Source organism: Amphiprion ocellaris, chromosome 14, assembly GCF_022539595.1.
Source record: "Amphiprion ocellaris isolate individual 3 ecotype Okinawa chromosome 14, ASM2253959v1, whole genome shotgun sequence".
Taxonomy (NCBI): Eukaryota; Metazoa; Chordata; class Actinopteri; family Pomacentridae; genus Amphiprion; species Amphiprion ocellaris.
The window spans coordinates 9,097,864-9,118,387 of NC_072779.1; the positions used below are offsets into that span (position 1 = coordinate 9,097,864).

Below are 20,524 nucleotides of genomic sequence, written 5' to 3' on the forward strand. Positions count from 1 at the left end.
TGTGGAGATACTTCAAAAAGTTCCATATATCTTTATTTATTTTACTTTTTTTCAGTCACACCAACTTTTGACTTGTCAAAAAACTTTACATGAGTTCAAAATAATTTGTATGAGTCACAGTCAGTCATATATAAATCTCTTCTACACATCTGAGTTTCATTTTTTTGACAAAACATTCAAGTCAATCAGTTTAATCTCTGATGTTTAGTCCCCTCTGGTCCAGTTCACTACTTTAACATATCTGTCTCTTGTGCAAATTGTTCAGGCCCAAAACAACAAATTTCTAATCACTTTTAATCAATGCTCACTTTGTTCTTGTGCAGGTGCATTGAAATAATTTCCTTTTGATCAGCTGCCGTTTCCTCACAAACCACCATTTGTTTGAACGCACTGCAGTTTAAATTAGAATCATTTAAGCTTTAAGTTGCACAAGCTGACGTTCAAGTGCATCAGATCAGAGAGTATGTGAGGATATGATGGAGCAAAATTCATAGACCTGTTTGGGTAGTCTGGAGTCGGGTTGTGTATCAGCACAGATGGCGACAAAGAGAAGGCTGTGCATATTACAGTTTAGAGGCATCCAGAGACAGTTCGGTTAATAAATGCCTTCAGACCAACAACTGATCAACACGCTCAGGTCCAAATCACTGGGATGAGTGAAAACAACGAAACATACGAGAGGCAGAAATCTGATAACAACACCGAGAATGAGAAAATGTTTGTACGATACGAGACGTGACGAGGACAAACACAAAAACGTGAGATCTAAGCGTGATTTGTTCTTTTAACGACTTCTGCTACATTCCTCAACCTTATTCTCTCCTGTGACAACCTGTACAAGTCCAAGATTTCTAAATGACATGAGGCAGGAGAAGAACAGTCGGTGCACAGATGACAAAGTACGTTCACAGTCGTATTGGATCATCGTTATAATCGTCGGCTCTGTTAAGACGTTGTGCTTTGAGAGGATACAATAAACACACGCACTCCCTACGGTTAATATAGGTCAAGAAATAAATAAGGAACAAAGGGATCGGGAAGGAAATGAGTCTGATAAATTAAAAATACCTACCGACTGCCTACTGCGTAGAAGAGGCGCAAACAGATTTTGGAAATCTATTTGACCTTTTGCAAACCAGATGATCACATTTTTGACATTTAAATGAATATATGATCACCAGAGCAGTAATCATGGTTTGAAGTGACACACACAGACAATCATACAAAGTACACACACACACACACACACACACACACACACACACACACACACACACACACACACACACACACACACACACACACACCAGAAAAACAAAAGTTGACACACACACAAACACACTCACTGAATCTGAGAAATGATTTCCCCCAAAAAGTCCTAAAAACACACGTTTTTAGATGCTAACATGTACAGGAATGAAAAAAATAATTTCTATTAATATCTGAAGAGTTTTTTGTGGCTAAAGAGCAAAAACCATCTAAAAAGTTGCTGATTTGCTGGTTTATCATGTCACAAACACACACACACACACACACACACACACACACATACATTGCGAACTGTGTGCATCCCTGTGTGTGTTTGTGTTCAGACACACAGACACACACATACAGGTTGTAACCGACACATCTGTGTGGATGTTTTCTGGATGGCATTCTCTCAGCAGGAGAAAGAAAACAGAGAAAGACAGAAGTAAAGAGGGAAAAGAGAGACACCGCTGGATTGACGGGATGTTAACTCCACACAGTCCGTAAATCCACCCGTGTCTCGTGCCGCCGTGTCGTCTCTACGTCCCGCCGTTGTACGAGTAGTCTGCCTTGTTGTGCATCACCAGCTTATTGTCCACAAAGTAGAAGCTGTCGGACTGCGTCTCGTACGGGTGCAGGATCATCTCTCTAACTGCGACACACAACAGAAACACAATCAGTGTGCTGCTAATGTGCTAGGGATGTCCGATATTGGCTTTTTTGCCAATAACCGATATGCCGATTTTGTCCAACTCTACGTTTCTGATTCTGATATCAACCGATATCGATATATGTGGGCTATTTAATTAATTTTAGGTAACATCACATATCTCCTGTTGTGGAATTAACACATCATGCCTAATTTTATTGTGATGTCCCATAGGATGCATTCTCAAATGCAACAAGGCTTTCAGATGTAGCTATTATCTGTGCAAAATAAGAAAACTACTTCAACTTAGGTTAAGGAAAAAATGCCATATTTATGCGTTTTTAAAAAAAAATTATCTCAAACAACAGTCCACACTGTCCCTTTCTCCCTCCCTCTATGAGTCTGATAAATGCTGGTGAAATCCAAGCATTAATTTATTTATTTAGTTTTCATGATAAGCAAAAAAAACCCGACATTGACCGATATTACAATTTTATGTCAATATCGGTCCGATGATATCGGTGGGCCGATATTATCGACATCCTTAGCTGCTTCCTGAACTGGACCAGTGAAAGAGTCCTAATATCAGATTGCCTACACATTTTACATGTCAAAATTCCATAATTTTCAAACCATATTTGACATCTGATACAAAAACCTACATGTTCATTATGCAAATAAACGGTTTCTAGATCCAGCTCTTATGCCTCACTCTGGCCTGTGCTCTCTCACAGTGTTAAACATGTTGGCTGCTCCAAACAACACGAAATCAAATTTTTCCATACTGTGTAAGAACCTTGCAGGATAAATCTGAGCAGATCACAAGATAATCTTTCAATAGGAAGAAATAAGAAAGAGAAAGTGCTGGTGGCATGACTTTGGTTCAGAGTGAAATATCTCAGGAACCACACGTTGGTAGAAATGAAGTCTTGTGTAAACATTCATGGTGCCCAGGGGATGAATCCTAACAGCTCTGAGTTTTTCTCTATCGCCACCATGAGGCAGACAGAATCACACATTAATGTCACTCTAATGATGAACTGTAAACATTGAGTTGATTCCCTGATGTTTTATCTAACCAGAAACTGAATCTGACCAATACACCAAACTAATGACATCCCCTCAGTTGTAATAAAGTTAACATGTTATCACACAAATCTGACATGTGAATATGGCAGATATTACCTGCTTTGCATCTGAAATCGAGCACTGTTCATTTAACCCTTGAGTTGTCCTGTGGATCAAAATTGACCCGTTTTAAAGTTTGAAAATGTGGGGAAAAAAATACATTTCCACAGTGAAACTTCTGATGTCCACATTTTCAACATTTTTGGGAAATCTTTGAACATTTTTTTGGTGGAAAAAAAGAATTGTTAAAAATGTTTCTTAAAAACATTCACCAAAAAAATCAACCAAAATCCAGTGAATTTCGCTGGATTTTGGTTGATTTTTTTGGTGAATGTTCTTAAAGAAAATATTAGAAGTTTTACTGATATATATGTGATCACTTCAGATATTTTTAGTATTTTTTTGGAAGATTTTTACTCATTTTTGAAAACATTTACAAGAATTTTTTTGCCAAATTTGGGAGATGTTTTTAAAATAAAACTTTTAAGGGAAATTTTTAAGGAATTATTGGAATTTTCTTCCTGAAGGTTTTGCAAATTTTCAGAAATTTGGGGAATTTTTTTGCTGAATTTTTTGGATTTTTTTCAGACAAGGAAACAATATTTTTTGGTGCCCGTAAACGAGGACAACAGTAGGGTTAAGTCCATTACCGCAAGTTATTAGTATTTAGCTCAGAACACCACTGTGTCTAAATGCAGCCTCAGAGAGCTGCTAGAGTCACTGCAGACTCTTGTTTCTCTGACTGACACAGAAAAACGTGGGAGGGAAAAGTGTGTTTCAGTGGATTCAGCATCTGCTAACGTCTTTGATGCAACGTGGTCAATGTTGTTTTGGAGTTTCTACACGGCTTCACCCAGAGAGCAATTGTTCACGACGGTGTGTGTTTGGCATTGCGGCATTTTACAGCTGCATGTGTTGACTTACTGCTGTCCTCGGACAAAGGTGGGAACTCGTAGATGTGTTCGCAGGTGTTCTTGCTGCTGGGCATGCAGAAGCCGAACTCAAAGTCAAAACTCTTGAGCAACTTCTCTCTGAAATAGTGTCTCTCGATCATCCTGAAGTTTTCTATCGGCATATCTCCGACGGTGAACTCAACACTGGATGGACGATGACAAAGAGAGGGATGTAAGTGACACAGATATCAGCAAAACAAGATCTATTAATCCAATTGGTTACTGGATTACAAACACTTACGTTGCTCCAACCTGCCGCAGTCGAAGAAAAGCAGGGGTGAACTGGTAGCGGACAAACCGACCAGCGTTTGGGTCGATATCTCTCTTCTCTCCTGCTTTATCTAAGATCAGTTTGAGAAGAAATAAAACACTTTTAGACATGGAATTTGCCACAGGTTTCTCTAGAATAGAACCAGTACGAGTGACAGGTGCACCTTCCAGCTGGTGTCTGCTATCAAGTCGGGAACTTTTTGGAATTGTTTGGTAGAGAAAAAGCACAGATTTGTTTTTCTTGCTGAACTAAACATTGCTGAATTATGTGGGATGATAGATGTAGTAATTACAGGCCTCTGGCTTCCTGCTGAGTCTTATTTTTGTAGCTTGAGGTTGGTGACTGAAAAGAGGGGAGGATTTTTTATGCAAATTTTGGCAGCTGCTTTTGAGGCACCTTTATTTGCCTCCAGGACTTGTTGGGTGACAGCTGCAGCTCCAGCCGCTGATGTTTTCATCGGTCAATGGGCTAAAATCAATGGATCAAACTACTGACTGTCTCTTTTGGCTCGAGATCAGACGCCTGATTTAAAGGATGCTTTACTATTTAGCAGTACATATGCAGTTAATAAATACTTTATAACTACAGTACTATAATGTTAATACAAGCTGTAAGTGCTGTACATTTGTTGGCAACTAGAATATAATAACATGATATCATAGCTAGAATGATATAAATATATGTCTTTGTAGAACAATTAAAAAATATTGAAATGACTGTACCCCAATAAACACTTAAAATGTTGATGTCATATTGTAGCTTTAATTGAATTTATTATAAACAACTAATTAAATATTTATAATGGGGGGGCTGCTTGTTTTGTGTTTCTGCAGGTGACTGGATTTGAGCACCCCACGTCTGTAAAAGCTGCTATAAAATGTGTTCACTGCAGCTGTTTTCATGGGAAATCAAGGTGAAATGAAACACGTTCATAGAGCAGTTGAGAGACTCGCCTGTGGATGGAGGTTTGGTGATTTCAAACAGCACTGTGCCGGTCTCCATGTCTCTGATCTTAAACCTGGTGAAGTCGATGTTGTAAATGTTCTCGTCTGGACTGCAGAGATAATCTAAGAGACAAAGGAAAGGAAGTGGGGTTACACATTAGAGAGAAAATCTATGAAATAGGGAGTGCTTGAGTGAAAATACAAAAAATATGGATTTTAAGAAAAATACATGAAATACTGTACTATATTAATACTGCTAATTCTCTGATTAATGCACAATATACCTGGGTAACAGCAGAAGAAAGCACAGAAAGTCACAGCTGGAAGTGAAAAATGTTCTTTGATCAGATGCTCCCTGATCTCAGTCAAGAATCTTACTTCATTAAGACAACAAATTTTATTCATTTTATAAAAAGTAGCGGCCATCTCTCATCATAGTTAGTTGGCTCATTTGTATTGTGGATGCATCATTGGACTGGTCAACCCAATGCAGGGCCACAGCCTCTGGACTTTAACAGTAACAGTTGTTGGAAAGTCACTGAAACAACCACGGAAAATGTTAAAGATCTGCAGAACAATCACAAAGAGGCACAAGACAAGGCCAAAAATCCAGTATCGGTCATTCTGTAGTGTAGAAAAGCAGAAGTAAACAGCTGCAAACACAGAAAATGAATTCTCTAAACAGACACTAGTTGCACTGTAACCTCAAGTGCTTCTTTGCATTCAGTCCTCTCTATGAACAGACAATACTGAGAAGCCTTAAAGGTGGTTAAACTGATAACAGGTGCTTTTTAAAATGAAAAACTGCACTCATACATTCACATAGACAAAAACTTAAGCAAAAAAGCTCCATAAAAATGAACAGTTTCCTTTTTAACCATCCTGTTGTCCTCATTTATGGGCATCAAAAATATTGTTTCCTTCCTGTTTGGAAAAAAATCCAAAAATTCAGAAAAAAAATTTCTCCAAATTTCTGAAAATTTGCAAAACTTTAGGGAAGAAAATTCCAATATTTCCTTAAAAATTTCCCTTAAAAGTTTTATTTTAAAAATATCCCCCAAATTTGGCAAGAAAATTCTTGTAAATATTTTCAAAAAATTTGTAAAAATCTTAAAAAAAAATCCTAAAAATATCTAAAGTGATTACATACATATCAGTGAAACTTCTAATATTTTCTTTAAGAACATTCACCAAAAAATTTGGTGATTTTTTTGGTGAATGTTCTTAAGAAACATTTTTAACATTACTTGTTTTCCACCAAAAAGTATTCAAAGATTTCCCAAAAATGTTGAAAATGTGGACATCAGAAGTTTCACAGTGAAAATAGATATTTTTCCACTTTTTCAAACTTTAAAACGGGTCAATTTTGACCTGCAGGACAACACAAGGGTTAATTCAGTTTCAGATAGCTGTCAACTGTTTAAAAGCACACTAATTTATTTAAAAAATAACTATTTTCTTGCATTTTTGACAAAAATCTTGATGGGAAACTGTTAGAGGAGCAGTTTCCTCACAAACCCGACACAGGCACACACACACTAAAACACCCAGTAAGAAAGAGAAGTGAGTTATTTTTATTCCCCTAATCCTTCCTGCCCTTACCAGGCAGTGTCACTGCTTATTAGAGTACCCCAGCAGAGCACACACTTCCTGCTTCCTGCCTGATCTGATACCACAGCTAGATGAAACTGCAACATCTATCCATGGATGCTTGCAGCCACACACCTCACATGATGTTCGTGAACGATAAAACACGCAGGATAACATCATGTCAGGGATTTGAGATCGGATCACTGCAGGTCTGTGCAGCCACAAGCGAAACACACAGAGTCACGCTCTGAGTTTAAAAGATCAGTGAATGTGTGTGATTATATGTCACGTCCATCTGTTAGCTCAGTACCCATTTTTGTACCTTGTTAACGTGTCCATACGGGCATCATAAGCAAAAGAAGTAGTCAATGCCACGGTTGAGCATTTCCACCTTGAAACTGCAGCAAACCAATGAGTTTCAGAAACAGAGCCATAGTTTCACACATCAAACATAAGGAAGAGACAGTATAAGACGTGGCTGATTGACAGTCAGATGTGTGAACATTGAGGAACTCAGTCACTTTAAAAACAGGCTCTTTTACTATTTGCACTTTATGACAGGCTATACCTAGAAAGCACTTTTCGAAAATAGTAGTACTTTAGGGTAGGTTTAACTCAGTCAGTATTAATCGTTGTTGTCTTCGTTTTACTATATTGTCTTTTATACGTCTGTAACTCTGTATTTTTTTCCTTTATGTGTGGGACTACGGATGGAAATTAGCCTTGTGCTAAATCAGGGGTATTTACTGCAACCTTGTGTAAACTATTATGAGATTGTATGTCTCATTCAAATAAATAAATAAATTAACAATTAAAAAAAAAAAAAAATCCTTATTCTGTCAATTTGTAGGGTGGGACTTTCTGTGTTCTTTTTCTTCTTCAGATTGAACACGGCTGAAGTGTCATTGTGTAATGTGTTTTTTTGTGTTTGAGCAGAGTTGCAGGTGAGTTGGAGGGCTGCATGCAGAAAGAGGCAGGGAAGTCACAAATCTGCACATTCTAAGGGTATGAAATAACATCTAAGTCATTTGAAGGCCATAAGAGATTATGTTAGTGGGACAGAAAACTTCTAAATATGTCATTTAGATGCACAGAGATGAGTTTTCAGGGGTTCAATCAGCGCAAGGAGATGGACTTCAATATGCTATGACAATATTACTGCCAAAGAACTCAGTTATTGAAGGTTTAGCAGTGAAACTAACCAGAAAAACAACTGAATTTCATACATGTGAAATGCAAATGAGATAATGTGCTGGTCAGGATCAGTCAGGATAAAGACATTACCAAGCTGAAGCCTGAGCCTGTTTATTTCCACATTAATCCCCCCAGTGGGATTATTCACAATACCCCGCCTGTTATTCTTTTTTATGTTTATGTATGGAGCATCTCCCGAAGCAGAGCCATACACACCCCCGAGTCCCAGCGCGTTGTCAACTCCATTTACAGTACGAGGAGAGCGTGCCTGACAGAGCTGATGTGATTCGCTGTGATGCTGTAATGCCTTTGCTCCTCTGTCAGTCTGAATGCTGAGGTCGGCGCTTCTGAAGCCATCAGCTCTGCAGACGCTGCTCCATTTAATGCCGCACAACACCTGAAGAGCCAAACCGTCTCCACACACAGACACACACACGCACACACACACCAGGCACTGAAACACCCTCAGCATCATTTTAATTAACATACAGTATCTGCGCCTGCGAGGAGTGGGACCATTATTACCAGATCTGCATGTGTGTGTGTGTATTTCAGCTGCACATGTGTATAATTTAAGCTCTTGTAGCACAGCTGGTGTTGTCTTCATCCTTTTGTTAACCCGGTGCTAATAGTTACCTTTGAGCCTCTTAATGAAGTCTCATGGGGACAATGAGGCTGAATGAGAGACAACGGATTTGCTGTGTGTACGTACAAGACGTGTCTCAGTGTCCTTTTAGTGTCTGTGCGTGCGATCTGACTTTGCCTCACAAAACCTGGAGTGTTTTGCAGTAAATTACAAGCAGTCTGCTACCTCAGGCCACACACACACAACCATCCGACTGCTAGAAACCAGTGAAGCCGTCAGCAGTTCATCACAGTCAGATCTCCCTCTGCGCCATGATAGTAAAAAACACCCCCAGACAGAACATGTCCCGAGCCTTCACTGTGTGTGTGTGTGTGTGTGTGTGTGTGTGTGTGGGAGGGACAGATCAAATTTATGTGAATTCTAAATGTGCAGCGAAGTGTCTGGTCACTGCAGTCGAGGCTGAATTATGCAACAGACAGAGATGGCTGTTAGCAGACAAAGCTGAGCTGGTGACGCTTCACTCAGCCGCTGGAAACAGGAAGCGAGTCTGCAAACCACTTCTTCAAATTTCACCGTCAGCAGGTTTTAAAGAGATCCTGCAGGGACCTCACATCTCATGTTCCCATCTGTGAACAAATGCCCATCATTTACAGTAATTTGTTTCCACCGCTAATAATTGCATGTTACTTATGCACATGGCTCATTTTAGGGGTACTATACACTCCATTCTGGTGACATGTTGATGCCTCGCTACATGCATGAATAGTGCAAATACAACACATTGACATGGCTCTACCTTTGATCTAATTGCTTAAAGTAGTTTCTTAATGTGTGTGTGATTAGTGGCTGTTTATTGTATCATTTAAGCTTTGGCATCGCGTAGCATCAGTTCCAACAGTCACATTGCAGCAGGAGCTACACTACTGTGCAAAAGTTTGGGGTCACTTAAAAATGTCCTTATTTTTGAAAGAAAAGCATTTTTTTTCAGTGAAGATAACATTAAATGAATGATAAATCCAGTCTAGACATTGTTAATGTGGTAAATGACTATTCTAGCTGGAAATAGCTGATTTTTAATGGAATATCTCCATAGGGGTACAGAGGAACATTTCCAGCAACCATCACTCCTGTGTTCTAATGCTACATTGTGTTAGCTAATGGTGCTGAAAGGCTCATTGATGATTAGAAAACCCTTGTGCAGTTATGTTAGCACATGAATAAAAGCGGGAGTTTTCATGGAAAACATGAAATTGTCTGGGTTTTTCTGCTACAGAAATTACTTTGGGGCTGTTTAAGTTTCCAAATATTTTTTTCCAGCTTTTAAAAATCATTTTGGATTTTAAATAGAGCTGCATTCCCCTACAAAATCACCCTAATCATTCTATAATGACTAGTTATTTCCAAATAAAGCTGTTCGAGTCATCTGGTGAAATTTCCTGTATTTTTTTCATACTGCAATGTCTGTCACAGAAAAATAAATATTGCAGTTTCAGTTACTCCACTATTGTGCAGCTCTAATGTGTGACTTTTTGGACACTGTCTTCACTGTTTCCACACATTTTTTTTCAATATAAATTAAAAGAACACATGGAACATTCACTTTATTTATGTTCCTTCATAAGGAAAAATCTACAAATCCTGGCTTTTTTTTACAGTCTAGATTTTTGATCACACACACATCAAGATCCTTGCAGTTGTTGTTGTACAGATGGGTCTTCTGTAACGGTTGTGTGTCAGAAGAAAGACTGTTTGTGGCCGTTTTGTGTGAATAAACAATCCACTGTTTTATAGAGGAGTGAATCCTTATGAATCAAACACACTAACATTTTTGGACTTTAGTTTATATTCTGTAGTTTATTCACTTTAATTGTCTTCACTGTTAGTGATGAAGCCACATTGCTCTGGGTTCAATTTCAGGATGGACACAGGAATGGAAGCATAAAGATAATCTAGGTTTACTATAATTTATCTCACAGACATCAGTCTCACCGTTTCCCATTCAGAGCTGAGTTACTGAAGCTGCTTCACATTAAAAACCTCTGAACCGTTTCATTGTGAAGCGCTCAGAAATACAGTGTATTTGTTACAGAGTTTAAACAACTGATGATCAAAATGCGTCTGCAAAACAAGACCGCAGGGAACTTTGTCAGTGAATAATTTCTAATTTGTAAAATAATTTAAACACAACAAGAGAGAGGAGTCACACTGAGGTGTTTGATGAAGAGCTGCAGGAGACGAGCTACTTGTGCTTCAGAGGTACAGTGATGACATGATGGAAAAGTTTCGACCAACTTTTAAAAAAAAAATTAAATTAGCTAAATTGATTGAAATCACAATAAAGTGTTTCATCTTTTGTTATTTCTCCAATAAAGTAGCTGCTTCATGAGCGTTTGCTGTGGTACTAAACAGAAACTTTCAAAAAAAAATAGATCAATACCGAAAAAGGGAATGACGCCGCAACACTTTGGGACCATTTAGGAGAGCTTGTTAACACCTTAAAGCTGTAAAAGCAGTGCCATACTTAACTATTTACCACAGTAAAATCAAAGCCCAGCGCACACAGATAAAGAGGCAGCCATGCTAGATGTAATATGTCACATAGGTATATTTTTATGCATCATTTGTCACCTTCAGCTGACAACCTTCCTGTACTTTCACTGCAGATGTGGCACAAATCACCAGCTCAGAGCTAGACTGGGTCAAGTCCGCAGTTCAACTCGTTCTGTTCCATGTGACCCAGATTCAGCCAAAATATACAGTTCTGAGTTCGTTTTAGCTGTTCACCCAGTTAACACCGGGGCAGGACCGAGCTGAAGGAACCCTCCAGTACCAGGGTCTTAGATCCCTGATGCATGAAACCATATTAAAGGCTTATAAACACAACGTGCGTGTGGGCGAAAATAACAGCTGACACTGATAATGGGATCAAGTTCAGTGTGTCTCAACCTGAGCTGCAGATCGGAGGGTTCATCCTACTGGACGTTTCCACAGCTACTGTTCTCTTTGGAATTAGGAAACACATTTAATCATAGAAAAGTGTCAGAAAACTGCAATATATTTAAAAAAACTTATTAAGGGTATAATGTGACATTAAAGGCAGTTTAATGCTTTTCAGTTCAAAGGTGTACGGCATATAATATATATATTTTTGCTTCTCGTAAAATGGTGTAGAAACTCTCCTTATACAGCAGGACACATAACAGCTGGACGCATGGAGGCATGTATCCTGCACTGTTGTGAAAATCAATATAAACCTACTAATTAAAACCACATTTTCTCTAAAAAAAAATAGGTAAAAATTAATTAGGATAGGTCTAATTTGTACACTGCCATTCAAAAGTTTGGGGTCACCCAGACAATTTCATGTTTTCCATGAAAACTCACACTTTTATTCATGTGCTAACATAACTGCACAAAGGTTTTCTAATCATCAATGAGCCTTTCAACACCATTAGCTAACACAATGTAGCATTAGAACACAGGAGTGATGGTTGCTGGAAATGTTCCTCTGTACCTCTATGGAAATATTCCATTAAAAATCAGCCGTTTTCATCTAAAATAGTCATTTATAATAACAACAATGTCTAGGCTGTATTTCTGATTAATTTAATGTTATCTTCATTGAAAAGACTGCTTTTCTTTAAAAAAAAAATAAGGACATTATAAGTGTTCTGAAACTTTGTAGTGTATTTAAATGCATGAAAATGTCTTACAAGTGATAAAATAGTAATAAATAACTGTGAACTCTATACAAAAATATAACAGACTGACTATAGGAAGCCTCACAGTACTTCTCTATGATTTATTTTTAAACTGCTTTTTCATGAGTCGTGGTTATGGGTGTGAAAGTAGGGTGCGGTTCTCTGATAGACATCGAGCAGCTGAAAGAGGAGGAATGCAATGAGACTTGTGCAAGAATCTAAATGTTGTGTTACAGTCTGTTTAGAAGCTGAAGGACCACCAAGGCCACAAAAACAAATATAGGGAGTCCCAAAAAATTTGACATCATTTCATCACCTAATAATTTGTTTAAAATTTGTTTGCTCTTTTTGCTCAAAAACATTTAATCATTTTTATTTTTCTGCTTTCAGGAATAGACATACCAGTTACTGCAATAGAAAAGGCGTTCTGTGTATTGATACACGCCCAAACTCAGTCAAATGTGAACGTGCAATGTGAATTTGTGAGAAAATTTCATAAAGAAATGCCAACAGGATATCAGATTTGGACGTGGCATAAGAAGCTTCAAGAGGAAAAAAAAGATCTGGACGGCCGGCAGTTTCAGAAGAGGTGGTAAACCAAGTTCGGGAAAAGTTCAGTCGGAGTCCAAAGAAGTCATTTGCCATTTGAAACTTGTAGAATAAAACATTTTCTGTCCAAAATAAATCCAATTAACCCTCCTGCTGTCTTCATTTACGGGCACCAAAAAATATTGTTTCCTTGTCTGTAAAAAATCCAAAAATTCAGCAAAAAATTCCCCTAATTTCTGAAAATTTGCAAAACCTTCAGGAAAAAAATTCTTAAAAATTCCTTAAAAGTTTCCCTTCAAGTTTTTTTTTTTAAATTCCCCTAAATTTGGCAAGAAAATTCTTGTAAGTATTTTCAAAAAATGAGTAAAAATCTTCAAAAAAAAAAAAAAATCCTAAAAATATCTAAAGTGATCACATATATATCAGTAAAATTCCTAATATTTTCTATAAGAACATTCACAAAAAAATCAACCAAAATCCAGCGAAATTTGCTGGATTTTGGTTGATTTTTTGTGAATGTTCTTAAGAAACATTTTTAACATTTCTTTTTTTCCACCAAAACACGTTTCCCAAAAACTTTGAAAATGTGGACATCAGAAGTTTCACTATGAAAATATGTTTTTTTTCCACATTTTCAAACTTTAAAATGGGTCAATTCTGACCCGCAGGACAACACGAGGGTTAAAAACAGCAGGTATACAGGTGAGCTTTCATGTGATGTGAATGCATGAAACAGACTGAACATGCTGCTGAACTGAAGACAGTCTGTCTTCACTTACTGTATTAAAGTACACTTGAACAACGATGTAGTGTGATGCTTCGCTACTACAGTCAGTAAAACCAACTTTTTTTGTTTTCTGGCTGACATGAAAGCCATAAATGCAGGACATAAATATTTTACTGGCTACTTGTAAGTGTAAGTAAGTGTAAGTTTTTACTGTTAAAAATCTGATTTCTTCAGTATGCAGCATCTGAAATATTACAGTTTGTGGCCATAAAAAACAGCATCTGCCATTATCTGCCAGCACGTTGCAATACATGACAACAAAGATGACCACTTCGGACGGTTTTAGCAAAGGAAGATCTGCCAGTTAGCTGGAAGAAGGAAGGCACTTATCCCCAGGGCAGCTCATATGGACTAATCCGGTTTAGTTTCTCGTATGAAGGCAAATCCAACTGATCACTGGAGAGAGGGGGCAGGGGTAAAGTAGTGGGTATGAAGAGATGCAGGTGTGGAGTGAAGACAGAGAGCAGCAGGGTGATATCACTGCAGAAGAAGTGCTTGAAAGTCTTTAATGACCTGCACTGTGATTTCTGATTGACTGGATAAGATCATATAAAGCAGGAGCGTCAAACATGCGGCCTGTGGGCCAAAAACGGCCCGTCAGAGGGTCCAATCTGGCCCGTGGGACGATTTTGTAAAGTGTGAAAATTACAGAGAAGACATTAACTGCAGATTGTAAATTTGTAAAACTATAAATTTAAAATCATTTATAGACCATGACAAGCTGTTTTGATCATAAAGTAAAATACTAGATTGCTCACTGATCTTTTGTCATTTTGTGTCTTATTTTTGTAATTTTTTTGTCTTGTTTTTGTTGTTTTTGTCTGACTTTTTCAAGGAACTTTCTTAAAGTCCAGTTGGATTGATTTAAACAACTTTGGATAACCTCACAGAGATGTTAGCGTAGCAACACAGTGGTTACAGACTGCTGCATGAGTCAGTAAAGTTAAGCTCAAAACCAAATATTTTACGAAAAATACATTGAGAGGCATTTATATTTGTTGTTATAGCATCAAGTAATATAATATTCAAAACACTAAAAATGATACAGTCAGGCTTTTGACTTGCAGGCTGCTAGCTAACGACACTGAGCTAACGATAATTATATACAGTACTAATATCCAAAATTTCTATAAACTCCAGCATATTACGTTCAATAAATAAATGCTATATTATTGGATTTTGGTGAAAATGTACACAAAAACACTTCCTAAAAGCTAACAGCTCGATAACTTTCCCTCTTAAGCGTTCTGTGATGAAGCTTGATAGCAGCTAGGTGCAGCGGAGTGACGCATCTTGTTCCTGCCTTACTGACCTGAATTTGCCAGTTGATGACCACAGCGTCATGGCAACAGTGATGCGGTAAAAACAGAGAAGGTTTTAAAAATCAGGGACAGTGAACAGAAGAGAAGAGGGAAGAAGGAGAGCCTGAGATTTTGTGGAGGTTCATTGTAGGACATCAGACTTAATTACACACAAGTGGCAGTTAGCCTTTGTTCACTGCCAACGTTGAAGCGAGTTCCTGCTTCGCTGTGGCATGAAAAATCGTCTAAACAGTCACATGACCACAGAAATCAGCCTCTGTAAGTCTCTCTGTTGCTCTGTATTGTCTTTGAATAAAAAGTGTCTGTGTTTGTACTTCCCTAATTATCTGGCCCATCTGTATAATCTCATAATGATCTTGACAAGCAAATAAAGTTGGCCTGGTTTCATCACCTGCTGCCCCATTTAACTTCACAGCACGGAGCATTTAACTGCATCAGGTCTGTGCGCTGCTAACAGGCCTGCAGGCCTAAGTGGTTTATTTGAGCTCTGGATGCTTTCATGGGTCATAAAAGAGAGTTTATTCCAGCAGATCATTGCTGTTGTTTTGCTTTCATACTGAAGATCTTGCAGGTCACAGGCCAGTTCACACAGTGGTGTTTGTATGAGAGCTTCTGTCACGTCTCACAGCTGTGAATTTATTCTAAGGCACTCAGGAAATGCTGTTTAAAGCAGTGAAACTGAGGTAGTGGTGCTGATGAGTGAAAGTGTAATTACTGCACGCTGACCACCTCCTGATTGAGTCAGTGTTAAAACATTGTTTATAAGATGTACTGTGGCTACAGAGGATACTCTTCTCATTGGCTAGAAGTTGTCTGTTAAAATTCTGCACAAGCACCACTTAATAATACTGCTTGTAACCATGACAACAATTGTTTTAAAATGCTAGTAACCACAGCGACAAATTGGATGCTTTACGATCTGTAAGTTAAACAAGTTAGTAGCTAAATCACAAGCACTCAAAGGAGCCAACACAAGTTTGAACATTTAAATGCAAACCAGCTCAGATTTAAGGACAACAATGCACTACAAGATATCCAGATGTACAGAAATCATTCATCAGCTCATGTTTCCAATGGTGATCACTTTCTCAGTTGACTGTTTGCAAATGTTTTGTTTTTCCTCACCAAAACTCAGAAGAACTCAGGAGTAAGACTGAGACAAGCAACAAATCATCACATCTGAGAATCTGGGAACAAAGAATTCTGACAATTTTGGTTAAAAAATACCTATTAGGCAAATTACAAACAATCAATCATCAGTCTATTATTTGTCTAATCATTGCAGCTCTACATCTACCTCCAAGCCCCCTGATTGGCCATTTCACATGACTGCATGAACAATAAACAAACAGTTTAAAACCCTCTATAATGTAGCGGTAAACAGATAAGCATGTATTTGTCAATAACTCTTTCTGTGGAAATCATAAGAGGAAGTTGATGCCTAAACAGACAATAAATGACAAGTCGCAGCTTTAAACACATAAAACACGGAAGCTACAATAATGCTGACAAATGCTGTAAATTAATAAACACTTCAAATGTCCTTTGGCTGCTTACAAATACGTTACACCAGTAACAGGTATATGGGTTTTGGCAGAAGTGACTTTGAGTAACAGAGATGCTACTCAGAGAACTAATCCCCTTTAATAACACATACATGAGCATTAATTAAATCCACAAATTAGGAGGAGGTTGGGTTGCTATAGGGAGCTGTGGCAACAAACAGCGTCTGCATGAGCGTAATCATTGCAGTAGCAGTGGTTAAGTGTCGCTGCTGTAATGTCTGTGCTGTAAACCTGCCTGAATGTGATCAGAAACAACTGATGCCAGTCAGTTAAAACAAGCTGAGCCTCACTGAACTTAATGCTCTGTGCAGTCATGCTGCTGCTGCTGAGGATGAAGAGAAAACTGAGTCACTTTAAGTCCAAACACAAAGTTTCTATCACAGTATAAGCAAGCTGGCAAGTGACAAGAAATTTCAGAAAGGTCAGAGAGCGCTGTGCTCACTCAGTACATGTTCTTAATAACCAAACTGAACCAATACATTACAAAAAATTAGACCATTTGCTTTATTGTTACCGTATGTAGTTGTAATATTTTTGACCTGAAACTATTTGTGGATTATACAATCTATTATCAAAAAATTAAACAGAACTGTATTTTTTTTATCAGCCAAAGGTGACACAGTTGCAGCTTCTGTAATGAGAAGATTTGCTGTTTTTTAATATCTTTTAGGATTTTAGACAGTTTAGACAGTTTTTTGGAATTGCAGCTTTGCTATCTTTCATGTTGAAAATTGAAAGAGAGATAAATCATAACTGCAAACTCTGGGAAATTGTGATGGACAACATTAAAGCTACTAACATTCATTTTCATTATTAAGAAGTAAAATCAGCTGTAAAATCTATGAAATACGGCAGAGCTGAAGCTCTTGTCCTCAAATGTTTTGTTCATGCAAAAATCCAAACATATTCGATATACAATGATAGGTACCAAAGAAAAGCGTCAAATCCTCATAAATGAGAATGTGGAGTCTGAGATTATTTGATAGTTTTTTGTCATTTTTGACTGAAAAATGACTGTTCTTTTGTCTGTCAAAACAGTTTCAGCTCTGAACAAAAAATAATCATTCTGGGAATCACCATCAGTTGCATCTCTACAAGAACCAACACACAATCACAGTGTCTGCAGGGGAGCCTCTGCTGCTTCTCCCAGGCTCCACGCTGACAGATTATCTTTAAGATTCGGTTAAGAACATTTGGATCAAACCAGTCGGCTGAGCAGAAAGCCCGTTCTGTCCATGCAAATCTTAATGAATCCGAGCAGCTTGCTTTGATCCCCAAATGGATGAAGGACAGCATTATTGGTTGCAACTTTTCACTGAGAATTTATCTGACACAAAGTCACATTTTCTCTTCTGTCTTTCTCAGACATCCAAACAAGTTCAAACCACTGAGTGAAAAAGATTGTTGTGAAGTGTGTGCGGAGTGTTGTCTGTTGTGCATCAAGCCACTTAGAGAGACAATCCATTCCAGCCACTTGAGAATGTGCAGCAGCAACAAACAACAGAGACAGACGAGTCACCAGACAACAGAAGGGCTTCGGTGGAGAGAGCTCAGCTTGTTTCCTGCTTTGTTTGACCGCCAACAACAGTGTGAGGCGAGTGTTAACGTGTGCGTGTGCATATGTCCGCCTCTGTCCAAGTGACACAACACCTACACTGTTAAACAGGGCAGGGAAGAAAGGAGGAAGTGAGTGGGAGAAACAGAGAACCTCGCTCCTCTGGCTGTAACCAAGGGAGAGATGCTCCACGTTGCCGTAGTGATTCAAGCGTGTGTCCACGTTGCCGTGGTGATTCACACATGCCTCCTCTTGCCTCCAGCGATGACGCCGCTAGGTAGGAAAGTGAGAGTTTCCAAGACCATATCGGGGTCCAGCGTGGGAGACAGAACCATTACAATATTCACGTACGCAGCTGGACATCAAACCCACACAGAATCACACAAAAGCTCGCAGTGAAGTCCAAATACAGCTCTTGCTTCTAAAAGTGAACTAGTTCAATGATAAGTCAAGAAATTGCTTGACTTTGCAGTGGTAGTGAGTAAAAGGAGAGGATGTTCCCAAAGAGCAGACAAGCAAGACCTCACCATAACTTGATTTATATGTAATATCTCGAAAAACTAATGAGAGGAGAAAAAGACGTAGAAGTTGGATAAATATGGCCTTCAAGAACGTAAAACCACAAGCTGTCATTGTATTGCTTGTGGTGTTTCACAGTCAAATGTGGAAATGTGTTTTGCTCGTGAAATGTGCATCAGAAATAAAGGAAAAAAAAGCGAATTTCTTATTCAAATGTACCAAAAGCCTTTTTTAAAATAGCCGTGAGAAAATCCTTGCATGTCACCAGTCTGCATTGGAGCTGTGTTGTGTAAGTGAGGTATTACACCGGCCTTTAAATAGTCGGACGTCCTGCTGTCACCTGTTAGCTAACTAAGACCTGAGTTGGTGATAAATGCGGGTGTTCTTGTATGCATAAGAGCTTCCTGGAGATTTAGAGGTGTGACATAATTTTAAAAAACAGCTGCATTAAGTAAGGCGCTATGTAAGCAGCAGATTTTTCTTCGGTACGATTACGAAAAGGTGAAGATTCCGAGTTGAAAATTGGTTTAAAAAGCAACATTTTAAATGTTTGATGTGTAATCTGGAGCCATCAAGTACAACACAATATAAGAGAGGAATGTGACTCAAGTAATGCAGTGAAATACAGCTCCATGTCATTGGAAATATTGTAGTTTTTGTGCACATCTATGTGACCAATGTCTTATTATCAGCTGCTGTGCCCAACAACACAATATAATGTAGTTTAAAATACCTCCAGCTCAACTAATTACATTATAATGCTGTTCATACATGAACACATCAGCAGCAACAGTTCAGTCGTGTACTTCATACACATACAGCAAGTTAATTCTAATTTTTGCCACTTTAACTACACTTTATACTTGTGATATTCCTACTTGCACATTAGTAAAAGAGTTCCTTGTTATTTTTCCTAAAGCAAAACGATTTCTGACCCCTCTGACACCACTTCTACAAATTACCCTGAAGTGAACACCTGCCTCTCAAGCTATTTAATGAGGTAAAATGCACAGTGAGTCATGCATGCAGCGAGTTCAGCAATTAACTGTCATCTACATGTTAGAAACTCATTGTGTTTTCATGCTCCACACTTCTTTTTTCTCTCTCTCTTTCGCCCACCTCCACGTTTGTGTGCCATAACCTCCACACAGCAGTGGAGGTGTGCAGGTTCTGCCACCTCCACAGGTCACAGGGCTGCTGAGAGCTTTGATGCACATCTGCAGACAGGTTGGAGAAACGCACCTGAGCAGAGCGCACAGGTCCGGTGTGTTTCCACAGGCCTGTATGGATTACATAAATACACGGAGACACGACGGTGACGTGATACATGACTCATACAAGAGCTCTCACATTTTCACCACCTTTTTCTGCTTCTTTTTCTCCCACCACCAGCACCACCAGAAGAAGAAGTCAACTTACTCTCTGTGATCTTCTGCAGACCCAGAACATCCTCCGGAGTGACCACGGCGCTCGCCAGCAGGTCCTCCTCTGTGGTCACCGGGACCCCCACCTCGTTGCAGCCTTTCTTCACTTTCATCGTTTGCTTCGGGCTGCCGTTACTGGTGCTGTCTGTGCCGCCGTCGGTGCCTCCAGCGTCTCTGGCCGGATTACTACCGGCAGGCTTCTTAGCGCTTGACGGGTCCTGGCTGTTGCCTCTGCTGGTACAAGAATAGCTCATTCTCCGCTCCTCCTCCCCCCCTTCTCTCCTCACCCAGGGCTTCCAAGATAGCTACAAAACAGTTGCCTCCTTCCCTCCCTCCCCTCCCTCCCTCACCGAAGGATGCAGAGTTGCTGTCCGTTATCTGCTTAATTCAAATCCTCTTCGTCTTGATGATCCTCCAGTCAGTCAGTCTGTCTGTCTCCGGGTTGCAAGCGGCCGCGGCTCTCGTTGCGCAGAGCGAGCTTCTGTTTTTTTCTTCTTTTTTTTTTCTTTTGCTGCTTTCTGCGCAGACAGCTGCTCTTG

At 38.9% G+C, this 20,524-nt stretch overlaps 1 protein-coding gene across 1 annotated transcript; it reads right to left on the reverse strand.

Annotated features, from left to right (window-relative positions):
* Window positions 1–8: 8 nt before the first annotated feature.
* Window positions 9–20,320, reverse strand: unc119b (unc-119 homolog b (C. elegans)). The gene is made up of 5 exons (XM_023288779.3): window positions 19,981–20,320; window positions 5,203–5,316; window positions 4,220–4,319; window positions 3,950–4,122; window positions 9–1,900 (listed from the first exon to the last, which is right to left on the reverse strand). The coding sequence occupies exons 1-5, from the start codon at window positions 20,237–20,239 to the stop codon at window positions 1,788–1,790; spliced, it is 759 nt and encodes a 252-aa protein (XP_023144547.1). The 5' UTR covers window positions 20,240–20,320; the 3' UTR covers window positions 9–1,787.
* Between the last annotated feature and the right edge of the window lie 204 nt (window positions 20,321–20,524).